Source organism: Bos taurus, chromosome 16 (assembly GCF_002263795.3).
Source record: "Bos taurus isolate L1 Dominette 01449 registration number 42190680 breed Hereford chromosome 16, ARS-UCD2.0, whole genome shotgun sequence".
NCBI lineage: Eukaryota > Metazoa > Chordata > Mammalia > Artiodactyla > Bovidae > Bos > Bos taurus.
The window spans coordinates 5,667,119-5,686,644 of record NC_037343.1 but is presented as its reverse complement, the minus strand read 5'-3'; the positions used below and the strand labels follow the sequence as shown (position 1 = coordinate 5,686,644).

At 37.0% G+C, this 19,526-nt stretch overlaps 1 protein-coding gene across 4 annotated transcripts in view; it reads left to right on the top strand.

Moving 5' to 3' along the window:
• The window catches only part of LOC100336868 (complement factor H), an 80,724-nt gene that overhangs the window by 37,252 nt on the left and 23,946 nt on the right, over window positions 1–19,526 (top strand). For 3 of the 4 annotated variants that reach the window (XM_059875649.1, XM_002693875.7, XM_005216730.5), the window contains exon 10: window positions 5,220–5,402. In XM_059875649.1, the coding sequence (XP_059731632.1) occupies window positions 5,220–5,402 (183 nt within the window). Of the gene's footprint in view, window positions 1–5,219; window positions 5,403–11,698; window positions 11,873–19,526 lie in introns of all 4 variants that reach the window. The other variant, XM_015475029.3, reaches the window with a different exon arrangement.

Sequence of the window (19,526 nt, the reverse complement as noted above, 5' to 3'; positions counted from 1 at the left end):
TTCCCATGAAGTGGTGGGACCAGATGCCATGACCTTCATTTTCTGAATGTTGAGCTTTAAACCAACTTTTCCACTCTCCACTTTCACTTTCATCAAGAGGCTTTTGAGTTCCTCTTCACTTTCTGCCATAAGGGTGGTGTCACCTGCATATCTGAGGTTATTGATATTTCTCCCTGCAATCTTGATTCCAGCTTGTGTTTCTTCCAGTCCAGCGTTTCTCATGAAGTACTCTGCATAGAAGTTAAATAAACAGGGTGACAATATACAGCCTGATGAACTCCTTTTCCTATTTGGAACCAGTCTGTTGTTCCATGTCCAGTTCTAACTGTTGCTTCCTGACCTGCATACAAATTTCTCTAGAGGCAGGTCAGGTGGTCTGGTATTCCCATCTCTTTCAGAATTTTCCACAGTTGACTGTGATCCACACAGTCAAAGACTTTGGCATAGTCAATAAAGCAGAAATAGATGTTTTTCTGGAACTCTCTTGCTTTTTCCATGATCCAGCAGATGTTGGCAATTTGATCTCTGGTTCCTCTGCCCTTTCTAAAACCAGCTTGAACATCAGGAAGTTCACAGTTCATGTATTGCTGAAGCCTGGCTTGGAGAACAAATTAATAGCAAACATAAAATTAAAAAAGCTTGCTACACACCTGCATCTTTAAGGAAACAAGTAACATTTACAAGTAGTGAAGTACATATGTTCTACAGTTTCTTCTAGAAACTTTATAATTTTATGTGAGTATAGTTAAGTATGTTACCTGTCTCATGTTAACATTTGAGGATTGCATAAAGTAGATGTTGATGTTTTATGGATGGATTGTCATTATTTTAAGAATATGTGTGGCAAAGCTGTTGAAGTGAAAAATCAGTTAACTATGAAAGTGTTGATTTATTTCTGAACTTCCTATTTAGTCACTTAACTATCTTCACTGCTGCCAATTACCTTTGTAACTAGCTTTTTAGCAGGCTGAAAGTCTGATAATAGTCTCCAAGTATGTTCCTCTCACTCAAAATTACTTTAGTTATTTTGGTTTTGAACATAGAAATTTCAGGGGAGACTTACAAATTTTGATAAAATATTGGATTGTATATCGAACAGGATGACTTTGTAATGAGAAACAAATTGTGGACAATTGGCTTCTTTACCATATCGAATTTTGAATTCATAAACATGGTATGTCTCTATTTATTTCTGCTTCAGTTTTTCCAGACATACAAATAGGCTCCCCTGGGGGCTCAGACAGTAAAAAATCTGCCTGCAATTCAGGAGACATGGGTTCAATCCCTGAGTAGGGAAGATTTCCTGGAGAAGGGAATGGCTACCCACTCCAGTATTCTTGCCTGGAGAATCCCATGGACAGAGAAGCCTGGCAGGCTGCAGTCCATAGGGTTGCAGAGAGTTGGACACGACTAAGCACACGTGAGATCTGTTATCCAGTTTGCTACTTCAAAAAATTCCCTTGATAAAGAATTCAATTTCTTTAATAGGGAGTATGCTATTCACATTTTCTACATTGTCTTATCACTGTGTAAAAGTTGCATTTTTCAAGAAATATCTCTATTTTACCTAACTTATGAAATTGATTGATGTAAATTCATTTCTAATAGTCACTTAGCATTCTATTTTTCTTTTAATATATAGTATATTTGGTAATCTCACCTCTTTCATTTTTGGTATTGAGAGTTGTTTCCCTCCTTTATTTTGTGAATAGAGTTTTGTTTTTCAAAATTATCATTTTCTTTTTTTTCTTTATATTTTATTTTTTTTAATTTTATTTTATTTTTAAACTTTACAATATTGTATTAGTTTTGCCAAATATCGAAATGAATCCGCCACAGGTATACCTGTGTTCCCCATCCTGAACCCTCCTCCCTCCTCCGTCCCCATACAAATTAACATTTTAAACACACTTAGTTTCTTCCATTTCCTCTCTTGTCTATTTTTTATCTTGTTAATATTCATGATTTTTAACTTTCTTAATTTTCTGTTTTCTCTTTTCAATTAATCTTTCTCAGTTTTTCTCTCTTGTGGACTTATTTCTTTTTTTTCTGATCTCTTCATTTTAATTTTACTCTCTCATTTTTTAAGATAAAAAATGAAAACATTGATTCAAACCATCATGCGTTTTAAATCTAAACCTGTAAAACTATCTTTTTTCACTTCTAAGTATTGCTTTACCTGTGCCTCAAAAATGTATAAATATGTATCAATTTTATTTTCAATTAACTGTATGTGAAATATTTTCTAATATTCCTAGTGGCTTCTTTATGTAACAGTTGTTTAGAAATGTGTTGTTTAATTCCCCCATATTTATGTTTTTCTAAATAATTCATTCTCCATTAACAGTAATACTGTGGTATGATTGTTATCTAGAGAGCTGCATATATTTACTGTACACAATTTGATGATTATCATTGGTGATTACATGGATAATTTATTCTTATTGATTTCTAATCTAATTCACTTGTCATAGAACACACTCTGTAAATTTTTAATTTTTGAATTTTATTCTTTCTTGTTGCACATGATATTGTCTATCTTTGTGATGTTTCCATTTCATATAAAGTATATGCATATTCTAGTTTCTAGATCAGGTTAGCATTGTTCATAGTGTTCTAAAATGTATCTATGTCTTAAAATAGCTTTTTCTAGTTGTTTTATCCATCAGAGTAGCAAATCCATCTCAGAATTGCTAACAAGGGGTGTGGATTTGTCCATTTCTTCCTTCAGTTCTGCCCATCCTTACTTCATGTATTCTGATATATTTTTAGATACATTATATATTTATAATGGCTTAGTCCTTGTGAATTACTTTTCTAATATTTATAAAATAGGTCTTCATAGTTTTCATAATATGCCTTCTCTGGAAGTAAACACTAATTTGTTGAAATATAGATAATTTAAAACATCTGATTTTTTTCGTGTGATAAAAGAATTCTTAATCAATTTCATGTAATGTGTCATCAAAATTATTCTCTGTAAATTAAAAGCAATTGTAAATTAAAAGAAAGCTAGCTAAACAACTTATTCACCCATATCACAACACTGGAAAATTAAAAACAATTTTTTTCTGTTATTTAATGACAGAAAATATGTTAAATTAAGTAAAATGAAAACTATATACTTTGCAATCTTTGGTATACAGCAAAAAACAAAGATATGTATAGATTAAAACTTGCTTTACTAAAAAAAGGGACTTAAGTAATAGGTAGTACAATCTAGAATCTAGAAAAGAACATACATCCAAAGAACATAGAGGGAAAGAAAAACTAAAATTAAAATGTCAATTTTTATAATAAGATAAAAAGTATAAATAGCTGATTTGCAAAATATTCAGTTTATGGGGAAATGTGTGTAGACTAACTTTTGCATGACTTTTAACAAATTAAAATTATTAGGACAAAAATGTTTAAACATCAGACATAAAAGAAAATAAATTATGGAATATACATTGATAAAAATGTCAAAACAGTTAAAACAGAAATAAGAGAAATATTTTTGATGAAACATAAACTATTCCAAGTCTTCCCTGGTGGCTCTGATGATAAAGAGTCCACCTGAGTTGCAGGAGACCTCGGTTCGATTCCTGTGTTGGGAAGATCCACAGGAGGAGGGCAAGGCAACCCACTCCAGTATTCTTGCCTGGAGAATCCAGAATCCCCATGGGCAGAGGAGCCTGGCAGATTATAGTCCATAAAGTCGCAAAGAGTCTGACATTACTGAGTGACTAAGCACAACACGGCACAAAAAAAACTCCCATTGACTTAGATCAAAATAGAAAATCTGATGATATTACTAATGATGAATAAAGTGTTTTCAGTCAAATATTTCCCTGAATTTAATACAAAATATTGGCTCCCTGAAAGGATTTATGAGTTTCCAGCCTATATTTGCATAGTGTTTCTAATGAAATAGAAATGAAGTATGACAGGAGAAAGCAAAACCAAGGAGTCATCAGTTCAGTTCAGTTCAGTCGCTCAATCATGTCCAACTCTTTGCGGCCACATGAATCGCAGCATGCCAGGCCTCCCTGTCCATCACCAACTCCTGGAGTTCACCCAGACTCACGTCCATCGAGTCAGTGATGCCATCCAGCCATCTCATCCTCTGTCGTCTCCTTCTCCTCCTGCCCCCAATCCCTCCCAGCATCAGAGTCTTTTCCAATGAGTCAACTCTTCGCAGGAGGTGGCCAAAGTACTAGAGTTTCAGCATTAGCATCATTCCTTCCAAAGAAATCCCAAGGATGATCTCCTTCAGAATGGACTGGTTGGATCTCCTTGCAGTCCAAGAGACTCTCAAGAGTCTTCTCCAACACTACAGTTCAAAAGCATCAATTCTTTGGTGCTCAGCCTTTTTCACAGTCCAACTCTCACATCCATACATGACCACAGGAAAAACCATAGCCTTGACTAGGAATCAAAGAGGGCTACAAATTCTTCCAGGTGTATTCATGTAGTCTTCCCTCAGTTGAGCAGAACAGGCTTTGTCTTCAGATTATGAATTGGATATTTGAGGTATCTTTATTTGATGGACTCAGACACAGTTTACAGAGGGATCTTTTATAACTTCTGGTCACATAGAAAAATCCAGGCTTGCTAATCCGTTAAAGAATGTGCATTCATCAGTGTATATATCGTTTAACAGTGCAGGTAAGCTAGTGAATTGTACCTCCAGGAGAGTACTGACCTGTAAACATACACTCTAAATCCCAGTGAACCTATCTAACTCTTACCTTGTTCAAGAATCAGCATCAAATTAATAGGTTATTAACTAAATATAGTTTCTCATCTGGCTAATCAACTCCCATGGTAGAAAAATTTGTGAGGGCTTCATTCCAATTCCAAAATATCTAATCATGAATATCTGCTAAAAAAAAAAGAGAGAGAGAGAGAGAGACCTTGATAACAGTTTTTCCTCGGTACCTATAACTGAGTGAACAATTCAATTAGGGCATCCTAAAGGTTAGAAAAAAATAAAATCCATTTTACATAAATCATGCAACATTAAGCACAGGAAGAATAAAAGGAAGAAACTAAGACCATGAGACAATGAACCAAATGTGATATACTGAAGTGCTAAACAAGCTTAAGAGTATAATTAGAGAGTATCATTTGATCATTTATAATATATCATTAGAGCTTTCTGTTTATTGAAAAATTTTCCTTTAATATTTGAACTTATGCTTTTTAATCAAGAAATCTTATTTTAACATTTTCAGAAGCACAAAAACAACCATGCCCACCTCCACCTCAGATTCCCAATGCTCGAGATATGACAACTACAGTGAAATATCAGGATGGAGAAAAAATATCAATTCTATGTAAAGAAAATTATTTAATTCAAGATGCAGAAGAAATTGTGTGCAAGGATGGGAGATGGCAGTCAATCCCACGTTGTACTGGTAAGTAGTGCATGCATAAGTTTTTTTTTAAAATATGGATCAGCAAAATGAAGTCCTCTCTGTCTCTTCCAATTTATCTTGAAACAGTAAATCTCAGTTTCAGTTTATGAACTGATGAACACTCTTTCACTTCTGATGTGAAACACAGACAAACTCCTTGGGCTACTGTGCAAATAACAGGTAAAATTTATGTTTATGCAAATTTTATTCCTAATGATCAAAAGGACAAGAATGAAGGGACAACTGGGCTGCCCAGCCTGGGAGTCACAGTCCTGAAAAATAAGCCCCCAGAAATTCTGACTTAGAAGGCCAGAGTAACTTGTGCACAAGAAAGCCAGAGGTCTTTAGGAAACAGAGTTTCTTCTGTTCTTTAAAGGCATACAAAATCTCATATACTCTGTGTCCCAGTAAAGAAGCATCAATGGGAAAGAGGCTTGGGTTAGACTAATTTGTTTATCTTTGTGAAACTTCTAGAGAGATAGGAGACAATTGGGATCATAGATACTGGTGCCAGCCATCATGAGAGACAAGTACAACTTTTGAGTTCTCCCTAACACACACATACATAGCTTACTAGCACCAGAGGCTTAACAACTCAGCAGCATGACAGCACCAACCCCAGACTCCACTGGGCTCCACAGCTGCTACACTGGTATCTCATCTTGCTCTTGGGTGTGATATCACCAGCTCAAGTACACTTAGGCCCTGAAGCCAGCTCTATCAATACTTCATCCTGCATATGAGTGGGCTGGCAGCCACCACATAAGGCACAGTCTGTCAGCCACCTGGGGAGGAGGTGGGAACCTTGTCTACCAGTGCACCCAGAGTAGTTGGCATTGACATGACAGAAGGGCACCCCTATATCATCTAGATCTGCTGCACACATCCTACAGAGGGGAGCATTCTGTTGGGCCCCATAGATTTCTGCATAAGACCACTTCTCTAAGATCAGGAATATACTTAACTCTTAGAAATAAACATAGAGTTAGGTAAAATTAGGAGACAGAGAAATGCATTCCAAATGAAGAAATAAGACAAATCTCAGAAAAGTCACTAAATAAAGTTAACATAAGCAATCTACCCAATAAAGCATTCAAGGTAATGACCATAAAGATGTTCAGTGGACTGTATAGAAGAATGGATGAAAACACATTTTTAAGAATAAGAAAACATAAAGAAGGACTAAACAGTGCTGAAGGATACATGGCAAAACCAATACAATACTGTAAAGTTACAAAATTAAAAAAAAAATACAGTAGAGAAAATCAATAATAGATTAGAGGATTCAGAAGAATGGATCAGAGATCTGGAAGGCAGGGTAGTGGAAACTTCCCAAACAGCATAGGAAAAAGAAAGAAAAAAATTAAAACTATTTATAAAATGAGGATAGGTTAACAGACATCTGGGACAACATCAGTACCATTCTCATTATAGGGATCTAAAATAGAGACAGAGACTTACTTGAAGAAATAATAGCTAAACTTTTCTAACCTGGGGAAGGAAAGATACATTCAGGTCTAGAAGTCAGACAGTCCCAAAGAGAGATGAACCTGAAGAGGTCCGTACCAGGACACATTATCATTTAATAGAAAAAAAAATTAATAATGTTGTTGTTCTAAAGTAAACGGCAATGGGATCATACTTATCAATAATTATCTTAAATGTAAATGGGTTGAATGCCCCAACCAAAAGACAAAGACTGGCTGAATGGATACAAAAACAAGACCCCTATATATGCTGTCTAAAAGAGACCCACCTCAAAACAAGGGACACATACAGACTGAAAGTGAAGGGCTGGAAAAAGATATTTCATGCAAATGGAGACCAAAAGAAAGCAGGAGTAGCAATACTCATATCAGATAAAATAGACTTTGAAATAAAGGCCATGAAAAGGGACAAAGAAAGATACTACCTAATGATCAAAGTATCAATCCAAAAATAAGATATAACAATTATGCACCCAACATAGGAGTGTCTCAATATGTAAGGCAAATGCTAACAATATGAAAGGAGAAATGAACAATAACACAATAATAGTGGGAGATTTTAATACCCCACTCACACATATGGACATGTCATCCAAAGAGAAAATTAGCAAGGCAACACAATCTTTAAATGATACAATGAACCAATTAGACCTAAATGATATCTATAGGACATTTCACCCCCAAACAGTGCATTTCACCTTTCTCAAGTGCACAAGGGCCATTCTCCAGGATACATCACATCCTGGGTCATAAATCTAGCCTTGGTAAATTCAAAAAAAAAAAATTGATATCCTTTCAGAGAACTTTTCTGATCACAATGTGGTAAGATTAGATGTCAACTACAGGAAAAAGAAACTATTAAAAATACAAACATATTGGAAGTTAAGTAACACGATTCCTAATAACCAATAAACTAATGGAAGAAATCAAAAAGGAAATCAAAATATGCATAGAAACAAATGAAAATGAAAACACAGCAACCAAAGGCATATGGGAATCAGTAAAAAGAGTACTAAGAGGAAGGTTCATAGCTTTACAAGATTACCTCAAGAAACAGAAGAAAAATAAATAACCTAACTTTATACCTAAAGCAAATAGAAAAAGAAGAACCCCAGGGTTAGTATAAGGAAGGAAATCATAAGAATTAGGGCAGAAATAAATGAAGAAGAAACAAAGAAGACTATAGCAAAAATCAACAAAACTAAAAGCTGCTTCTTTGAGAAGATAAATAAAATAGACAAACCATTAGCTAGACTCATCAAGAAAAAAAGGGAGAAGAATCAAATCAATAAAATTAGAAATGAAAATGGAGAAATCAGAGCAGGCAACACAGAAATACACAGGATCATAAGAGACTACTATCATCAAATATATGCCAATAAAATGGACAACTTGGAAGAAATGGATGAATTCTGAGAAAAGTATAACCTTTCAAAATTGAACCAGGAAGAAAGAGAAAATCTTAACAGACCCATCACAAGCATGGAAATAGAAACTGGAATCAAAAATTTTCCAACAAACAAAAGCCCAGGACCAGACAGCTTCATAGATGAATTTATCAAAAATTTAGAGATGAGCTAACACCTATCCACTAGACCATTCAGGTATGACCTAAATCAAATCCCTTATGATTATACAGTGGAAGTGAGAAATAGATTGAAGGGCCTAGATCTGATAGATAGAGTGCCTTATGAACTATGGACTGAGGTTCGTGACATTGTACAGGAGACAGGGATCAAGACCATCCCCATGGAAAAGAAATGCAAAAAAAGCAAAATGGCTGTCTGGGGAGGACTTACAAATAGCTGTGAAAAGAGAAGCGAAAAGCAAAGGAGCAAAGGAAAGATATAAGCATCTGAATGCGGAGTTCCAAAGAATAGCAAGAAGAAATAAGAAAGCCTTCCTCAGCTATCAGTGCAAAGAAATAGAGAAAACAACAGAATGGGAAAGACTAGAGATCTCTTCAAGAAAATTAGAGATACCAAGGGAACATTTCATGCAAAGATGGGCTTGATAAAGGACAGAAATGGTATGGACCTAACAGAAGCAGAAGATATTAAGAAGAGATGGCAAGAATACACAGAAGAACTGTACAAAAAAGTTCTTCACGACCCAGATAATCACGATGGTGTGATCACTGACCTAGAGCCAGACATCCTGGAATGTGAAGTCAAGTGGTCCTTAGAAAGCATCACTACAAACAAAGTTAGTAGAGGTGATGGAATTCCAGTTGAGCTCTTTCAAATTCTGAAAGATGATGCTGTGAAAGTGCTGCACTCAATATGCCAGCAAATTTGGAAAACTCATCAGTGGCCACAGGACTGGAAAAGGTCAGTTTTCATTCCAATCCCAAAGAAAGGTAATGCCAAAGAATGCTCAAACTACCGCACAATTGCACTCATCTCACACGCTAGTAAAGTAATGCTCAAAATTCTCCAAGCCAGGCTTCAGCAATATGTGAACCGTGAACTTCCTGAAGTTCAAGCTGGTTTTAGAAAAGGCAGAGGAACCAGAGATCAAATTGCCAACATCCGCTGGATCATGGAAAAAGCAAGAGAGTTCCAGAAAAACATCTATTTCTGCTTTATTGACTATGCCAAAGCCTTTGACTGTGTGGATCACAATAAACTGTGGAAAATTCTGAAAGAGATGAGAAAAGCAGACCACCTGAACTGCCTCTTGAGAAATTTGTATGCAGGTCAGGAAGCAAGAGTTAGAACTGGACATGGAACAACAGACTGGTTCCAAATAGGAAAAGGAGTATGTCAAGGCTGTATATTGTCACCCTGCTTATTTAACTTCTATGCAGAGTACATCATGAGAAACACTGGACTGGAAGAAACACAAATTGGAATAAAGATTCCCAGGAGAAATATCAATCACCTCAGATATGCAGATGACACCACCCTTATGGCAGAAAGTGAAGAGGAACTAAAAAGCCTCCTGATGAAAGTAAAAGTGGAGAGTGGAAAAGTTGGCTTAAAGCTCAACATTCAGAAAACGAAGATCATGGCATCCGGTCCCATCACTTCATGGGAAATAGATGGGGAAACAGTAGAAACAGTGTCAGACTTTATTTTTCTGGGCTCCAAAATCACTACAGATGGTGACTGCAGCCATGAAATTAAAAGACGTTTACTCCTTGAAAGGAAAGTTGTGACCAACCTAGATAGCATATTCAAAAGCAGAGACATTACTTTGCCAACAAAAGTTCATCTAGTCAAGGCTATGGTTTTTCCTGTGGTCATGTATGGATGTGAGAGTTGGACTGTGAAGAAGGCTGAGCGCTGAAGAACTGATGCTTTTAAACTACAGTGTTGGAGAAGACTCTTGAGAGTCTCTTGTACTGCAAGGAGATTCAACCAGTCCATTCTGAAGGAGATCAGCCCTAGGATTTCTTTGGAAGAAATGATGCTAAAGCTGAATCTCCAGTACTTTGGCCACCTCATGCGAAGAGTTGACTCATTGGAAAAGACTCTGAGTCTGGGAGGGATTGGGGACAGAGGAGAGAAGGGGATGACAGAGGATGAGATGGCTGGATGGCATCACTGACTAGATGGACGTGAGTCTGGGTGAACTTCGGGAGTTGGTGATGGACAGGGAGGCCTGGCGTGCTGCGATTCATGGGTTCGCAAAGAGTTGGACACTACTGAACGACTGAACTGAACTGAACACCTATCCTTCCCTGGTGGTCAGAGGGTAAAGCATCTGCCTTCAATGTGGTAGACCTGCGTTCAATCCCTGGGTAGTGAAGACCCCTTGGACAAGGAAATGGCAACCCACTCCAGTAGTCTTGCCTGGAAAATCCTACAGTCAGAGAAGCCTGGTAAGCTACAGCCCATGGTGTCACACAGAGTCGGACATGCCTAAACAACTTCACTTTCACTTTTATTTTCAACACCTATCCTACTCAAACCCTTCCCTGAAAATATCAGGGAAGGTAAACTCCCAAACTCCTTCTGTGAGGCCAACATCACCCTAATTCCAAAACCAGACAAAGATGCCACAGAAAAAGAACACTAAAGGCCAATATCACTGATGAACATAGATGCAAAAATCCTTAACAAAATTCTAGCAAACAGAATCCAACAACATATTAAAAAGATCGTACATCATGATCAAGTGGGCTTTTTCTCAGGGATGCAAGGATTCCTCAATATTCACAAATCAATCAATGTCATGTACCACATTAGCAAATTGGAGGGAAAAAACCCATATGATTATCTCAAAAGATGCAGAGAAAGCCTTTAACAAAGCTCAGCATCCATTTATGATAAAAACCCTACGGAAAGAAGGCATAGAAGGAACATACCTCAACCTAATAAAAACCATATATGATAAACCCACAGCAAACATTATCCTCAGTGGCAAAAAATTGAAATCATTTCCCCTAAAGTGAAGAACAGGACAAGGGTGTTCATGCTCACCACTCCTATTCAACATAGTTTTGGAAGTTTTATCCACAATACTCAGAGAAGAAAAGGAAATAAAGGAATCCAGATTGGAAAAGAAGAAGTAAAACTCTCATGATTTCCAGCAAAACTCTTTTTCTTCAGTGCCCTAAAAATTGTGTATCACTTTTCTAATGAGGTATAGGGGAGAGATTTAAGATACAGAAGTTTAATTCATGCTGAAAAATATCACTTTATTTCCTTTCCCTTAACCTTACATATAAACTGATGACAATTAGCAGTCTTCCATGACAGATGAACTGTTGAAAAAACCATGGAATGTATTTGACATTCTATTTCCTCCTTGCTGTTCATGATAATCATTATATAAGAGAGACTTTTTTCCCTTTCTATTCAGATGTTTCCTGTGTGAATCCACCTCAAGTGGAAAATGCTATTATACACAATCAAAAGTCTAGATACCAAAGTGGTGAGAGAGCATGTTATGAATGCATTGGGAATTATGACCTTTTTGGGGAGATAGATGTCATATGTTTAAATGGAACTTGGAGAAAACCACCTCAGTGCAAAGGTAGAATATCTTACTCACCCTGTCCACCCAATTTAGGGAATATAATAAGATATATTGAATCAAAATTAGGATAAAGTAGCCTTTCTGGAATAATTTTTAGTTGCAAAAAAAAAAAATGGTGCTGAAAATCCAGTTCTTTTGTGGTCTGAATATGTAATCTAACATGTTTATTGTATGACATTGTTGACCAGATTTGAGCAGTTGGAATCATGGGACATTTCCTGTCTTAAAACATTAAGATAGTCAGTTGTTTTCTGAATATAAGTGTGTAAAAGGTACCATAGTTACATTTAACAGCCCAAGAAATTCCGCTTTGAGACATGGAATAAGCAGCTGGGGCCTGATCACAAAATCTGACATAGATGTGGGCAGCTGTACCTATGGATGATATTTAAAGGTAGGTTACTAGCTGAGCTCCAGCAGAGCTATTTAAAATCCTACAGGATGATGCTACAAAAGTACTACACTCATTACATCAGCAAATTTTGGAAACCCAGGAGTAGTCACAGGAGTGGAAAAGGTCAATCCTTACAATTCCCAAGAAGGGCAGTACTAAAAATGTTCAGATCAAAAGACAAACGCAGTCATCTCCCATGCTAGTAAGGTTATGTTCAAAATCCTCAGCTAAGCTTGATGTGAATAGCTGATTCATTGGAAGGTTGAAGGAAGACAGAGAAGAGGGTGACAGAAGATGAGATGTTTGGGTGACATCACAATTCAATGGACATGAACTTAGGCAACTCCAGAGGAGGTCAGGGACATGGAAACCTGGCATGAGCAGTCCGTGGGGTCACAAAGTGTTAGACATGACTTGGTGACTGAACAATAACTAGCTGAACTCATTCAGGAAATGAGTGTACACATAAAAATAAAAAGTCTGAACTTGTTACTGGGACACTTCAGTGTTTAGAGATCAGACAGGATGGAAATCCAAACCAAGAAGTACATTCAGTTCAGTTCAGTTCAGTTCAGTCACTCAGTCGTGTCCAACTCTTTGGGACCACAGCACACAAGGCCTCCCTGTCCATCACCAACTCCCGGAGTTCACTCAAACTCATGTCCATCGAGTCAGTGATGCCATCCAGCCATCTCATCCTCTTAATGAGATGCCCCAGGAGGCATGGTCTTTTCCAATGAGCCAACTCTTCACATGAGGTGGCCAAAATATTGAAGTTTCAGCTTCAGCATCAGTCCTTCCAATGAACACCCAGGACTGATCTCCTTTAGGATGGACTGGCTGGATCTCCTTGCAGTCCAAGGGACTCTCAAGAGTCTTCTCCAACACCACAGTTCAAAAGCATCAATTCTTTGGCACTCAGCTTTCTTCACAGTCCAACTTTCACATCCATACATGACCACTGGAAAAACCATAGCCTGACTAGATGGACCTTTGTTGGCAAAGTAATATCTCTGCTTTTCAATATACTATCTAGGTTAGGGTCATAACTTTCCTTCCAAGGAGTAAGCATCTTTTAATTTCATGGCTGCAGTCACCATCTGCAGTGATTTTGGAGCCCCCCCAAAATAAAGTCTGACACTGTTTCCCCTGTTTCCCCATCTATTTCCCATGAAGTGATGGGACCAGATGCCATGTTCTTTGTTTTCTGAGTGTTGAGCTTTAAGCCAACTTTTTCACTCTCCTCTTTCACTTTCATCAAGAGGCTCTTTAGTTCCTCTTCACTTTCTGCCATAAGGGTGGTGTCATCTGCATATCTGAGGTGATTGATGTTTCTCCCGGCAATCTTGATTCCAGCTTGTGCTTCTTCCAGCCCAGCATTTCTCATGATGTACTCTGCATAGAAGTTAAATAAGCAGGGTGATACTATACAGCCTTTCCCTATTTGAAACTAGTCTGTTGTTCCATGTACATTAGTGATAGTGAAGTCGCTCAGTTGTGTCCGACTCTTTGCGACCCCATGGACAATAGCCAAACAAGCTCCTCCATCCATGGGATTTTCCAGGCAAGAATACTGGAGTGGGTTGCAATTTCCTTCTCCAGGGGATCTTTCCAACCCAGGGATCGAACCCGGGTGTCCTGCATTGTAGGCAGACGCATGTTAACTTTTGCCAGGTGTGTAATTTTTGCAATCTCCACTTGAACATGTTTTCGTGTTTAAAGCGACTTTTTTTTTAGACAACATACAGCTGAGTCTTGTTTAGGTGTCTACCCTGGCATTTTCAGGTTTTTAATTGATGTATTTAGGACCATTTATATTTAGAGTGACTTATTAAGAACAGTCTGCCATTTTCTTATTTGTTTTTTGTGTGTTTCCTTCAATTCTCAAAGTTTTTCTTTTCTTGACTTCCTTGTGGATTTTTGAACGTTATAAAATAATTTGACTTGGATCTGCATTGTTTTTGAGTATATGTCTTTGCATGGTTTTCTTAGTCTCTCTAGGTATTAAGATACACATAGGTAGTTTATCCAGAGAAGGCAATGGCACCCCACTCCAGTACTCTTGCCTGGAAAACCCAGGGACAGGGGAGCCTGGTGGGCTGCCATCTTTGGGGTCACACAGAGTCGAATTCGACTGAAGTGACTTAGCAGCAGCAGGAGGTAGTTTACCACTCCCCACTGTTGCTGACATTTTACCACCTCAGATGAACTGTTGAATGCTTAATTCCATTTAGATTTATTGGTTCTCTCCATATTTTTAACATAAATGTCTGTAGTATCCTCTCTATATACATTGAGCACCATATCAGATGACAATTTTGCACAACTAAAATAAAATCAACAGGGAAATCATATTCTTATTATATTTTCCCTTTCTTTAAAAAAAAAAAAGGAAGAAAAAACTCCATTCTAAAATCTCAATTCTTTTTCTATTTTGCTTTCTTTTGAAAAGTTCTTCAGTATAGTTCTGCTGGAGACAAATTCTATCAGTTTTGCTTTGTTTGGGAAATTTTTTCTTTCTCGCTTTAATTCAAAAGGATAGTTTACAAGATAGTTTACAAGAATTTGGAGTTGACAATTATTTTCATCCAGCTTTGGGAAAATGTTCTCATTTCTCTCTGACTCTATGCTCATTGATGAGATTTCCACCGATGCTTGAATCCTTTTTTCCAAATATGTATTGCATAATATTTATCCCAAATTAGTATTGCATGTCTATCAAGCTGCTTATGAGATTTTTTTTCTGTAAGTTTCAGGAATTTGAACATGATGTATCTTGTTTAACTTTTGATTTAGTATTGGCATATAGCTGATTAATACTGTTGTGCTAACTTCAGGTAAACAGTGAAGGGACTCAGCCACACATATGCATGTGGCCATTTTCACTCAAACTCCCTTCCTATCAAATCTGCCACATTACACTCCACAGAGTTCCCTGTGCTATACAGTAGGTCCTTATTTGTCATCCACTTAAAAAATAGCAGTGTGTTCATGTCCACCCAAATTCCCTGTCTCTTCTCCCATCATTCCCCCTGGCAACCATAAATTCCTTCTCTAAGTCTGTGAGTCTGTTTCTTTTCCAAAAATAAGTTGTCTGCAAAATTTCTTTTAAGATTCATATAGGGGATGTCTTACAATTTTTCTCCTTCTCTAACTTCACTCAGTATAACACTCTCTAGGTCCATCCATATTTTTGCAAATGACATTATTTCATTCTTTTTTTTTAATTTTATTTTATTTTTAAACTTTACATAATAGTATTAGTTTTGCCAAATATCAAAATGAATCTGCCACAGGTATACATGTGTTCCCCATCCTGAACCCTCCTCCCTCCTCCCTCCCCATACCATCCCTCTGGGTCGTCCCAGTGCACTAGCCCCAAGCATCCAGTATCGTGCATCGAACCTGGACTGGCAACTCGTTTCTTACATGATATTTTACATGTTTCAATGCCATTCTCCCAAATCTTCCCACCCTCTCCCTCTCCCACAGAGTCCATAAGACTGTTCTATACATCAGTGTCTCTTTTGCTGTCTCCTACACCGGGTTATTGTTACCATCCTTTCTAAATTCCATATATATGCTTTAGTATACTGTATTTATGTTTTTCCTTCTGCCTTACTTCACTCTGTATAATAGGCTCCAGTTTCATCCACCTCATTAGAACTGATTCAAATGTATTCTTTTTAATGGCTGAGTAATACTCCATTGTGTATATGTACCACTGCTTTCTTATCCATTCATCTGCTGATGGACATCTAGGTTGCTTCCATGTCCTGGCTATTATAAACAGTGCTGCGATGAACATTGGGGTACACGTGCCTCTTTCCCTTCTGGTTTCCTCAGTGTGTATGCCCAGCAGTGGGATTGCTGGATCATAAGGCAGTTCTATTTCCAGTGTTTTAAGGAATCTCCACACTGGTCTCCATAGTGGCTGTACTAGTTTGCATTCCCACCAACAGTGTAAGAGGGTTCCCTTTTCTCCACACCCTCTCCAGCATTTATTATTTGTAGACTTTTGGATCGCAGCCATTCTGACTGGTGTGAAATGGTACCTCATAGTGGTTTTGATTTGCATTTCTTTGATAATGAGTGATGTTGAGCATCTTTTCATGTGTTTGTTAGCCATCTGTATGTCTTCTTTGGAGAAATGTCTATTTAGTTCTTTGGCCCATTTTTTGATTGGGTCGTTTATTTTTCTGGAGTTGAGCTGTAGGAGTTGCTTGTATATTTTTGAGATTAGTTGTTTGTCAGTTGCTTCATTTGCTATTATTTTCTCCCATTCTGAAGGCTGTCTTTTCACCTTGCTAATAGTTTCCTTTGATGTGCAGAAGCTTTTAAGGTTAATTAGGTCCCATTTGTTTATTTTTGATTTTATTTCCAATATTCTGGGAGGTGGGTCATAGAGGATCCTGCTGTGATGTATGTCAGAGAGTGTTTTGCCTATGTTCTCCTCTAGGATTTTTATAGTTTCTGGTCTTACGTTTAGATCTTTAATCCATTTTGAGTTTATTTTTGTGTGTGGTGTTAGAAAGTGTTCTAGTTTCATTCTTTTACAACTGGTTGACCAGTTGTCCAAGCACCACTTGTTAAAGAGATTGTCTTTAATCCATTGTATATTCTTGCCTCCTTTGTCAAAGATAAGGTGTCCATATGTGCGTGGATTTATCTCTGGGCTTTCTATTTTATTCCATTGATCTATATTTCTGTCTTTGTGCCAGTACCATACTGTCTTGATAACTGTGGCTTTGTAGTAGAGCCTGAAGTCAGGCAAGTTGATTCCTCCAGTTCCATTCTTCTTTCTCAAGATCGCTTTGGCTATTCGAGGTTTTTTGTATTTCCATACAAATTGTGAAATTATTTGTTCTAGCTCTGTGAAGAATACTGTGTTGGTTATTTCATTCTTTTAGTGGATGAGTAATATTCCATTGTATATTTGTACCACATCTTCTTTACCCATTTCTCTGTTGATGGACATTTAGGTTTTCCATATTATGACTATTGTAAACAGTGCTGCAATGAACATTAGGGTGTGTGTTTCCTCATAGACCAAGTTTTTCATCAGATCCATGCCTGGGGCAAGATTGCAGGGTCATATGGTAGCTCTATTTTTAGTTTTCAAAGGAGTGTAAATACTTGTCTCCATAGTGGCTGTATCAACTAACAGTGTAGGAGTGTTATCTTCTTTCCACATACTCACCAGCATAGCTCTTTTGACTCATGTTAAGGGATATCATGCTGTAGTTTTGATTTGAATCTCTCTAATAATTAGTGATATGAACATCTTTTCATGGACGTTTTGCCCATCGGAATGTCTTCTTTGGAGAATAAACCTAAGGAAATAGAAGATCTGTAATCTGAATCTGTAGTATACTAATGAAAGAAATTGAAGACAAAAACAGATAGAAGGATATACCATTATCTTTGATTAGAAAAATGAATATTGTCAAAATGACTATACTACCAAAAGCAGTCTACAGATTCAATGCAATCTGTATGTATTTACCAATGGCAATTTTTCACAGAACTAGAAAAAAAAAAAAAAACTTAAAATTTGAATGGAGACACAAAAGGCCAAGAATAGACAAAGCAATCTTGAGAAAGAAAAATGGAGCTGGAGGAATGACACTCCCTGACTTCAGACTATACTACAAAGCTCTAGACACACACACAAATATATATATATTTATATATAAATATATATAATATATTTATATATAAATATATAAATATATAATAATATAAATATAATATAATATATATTATACAATATATTATAGATAAATATTATATATTTATATTAATATATAAATATTATATAATAATAAATATTATATATATATATATTTATTACTCATTATGACATCAAGACTTATGAATCAGTGAATTGAGAGGGACTGGAATGGGCAAATTTAATTCAGATGACCATTATATCTACTACTATGGGAAAGAATTCCTTAGGAGAAATGGAGTAGCCCTCACAGCCAACAAAAGAGTCTGAAATGCAGTACTTGGGTGCATTCTCAAAACGACAAAATTATCTCCATTCATTTCCAAGGCAAGTCACTTACAATCAGAGTAATCCCAGTCTAAGCCCCACCCACTAATGTCAAAATATATGGTTGACTGGTTCTATGAAGACTTATATTACATTCTAGATCAAAACATCAAAATAAAAAGAACAATCTGCTTTTCATACAGGGAACTGGAATGCAAGGTAGGAATAAAAAGATACCTGGAGTAACAGGCAAGTTTGGCCTTGGAGTACAAAATGAAGCAGGGGAAAGGCTAAAAGAGTTTTTACAAGAGAAGACATGGATCATAGCAAACACCCTCTTCAAAAACACAAGAGCCAATTCTACATATGGACATCACGAGATGTTCAGTACCGAAATCAGAATGATTATATTCTTTGCAGTCAAAGATAGATAAGCTCTATACAGTTGGCAACACCAAGACTGGAAGCTGACTGTGGCTCAGATCATGAGGTTCTTATTGCGAAATTCAGACTTGAATTGAAGAAAGCAGGGAAAACCACTAGGCCATTCAGGTCTTTTATGATTATATAGCAGAAAGGATAAAAATATTCAAGGGATTAGATCTGTGAGAGTGCCAGAAGAACTATGGATGGAGGTTTGTAACTTTGTACAGGAGGCAGTGAGCAAAACCATCCCTAAGAAGCAGAAATGCAACAATGCAAAATGGCTTTCTGAGAAGGCCTTACAAAGAGATGAATAAAGAAGAGAAGCAAAGTGAAAAGGACAAAAGGGAAAATATACCCATCGGAATGCAGAATCCAAAGGATAGCAAGGAGAGATATGAAAGCCTTGTTAAGTGAGCAATGCAAAAAAATAGAGGAAAGCAATACAATGGGGAAGACTAGAGATGTCTTCAAGAAAATTAGAGAGAGCAAGGGAACATTTCATGTAATCATGGGCACAGTAAAGGGCAGAAACAGTATGCCCCTAAGAGAAGCAGAAGGTATTAAGAAGAGGTGGCAAGAACATACAGAAGAACTGTACAGAAAAGGACTTAATGACCCAGATAACCACAAGTCACCTGGAGCCAGAAATCCTAGAGTGTAAAATCAAGTGGGCATCACTACAAACAAAGCTAGTGGAGATGATGGGATTCCAGCTGAGCTAGTTCAAATCCTAAAAGATGATGCTGTGAAAGTACTACATTTAATATGCCAGCAAATCTGGAAAACTCAGCAGTGGCTATACAACTGGAAAAGGTGAGTTTTTATCCCAGTCT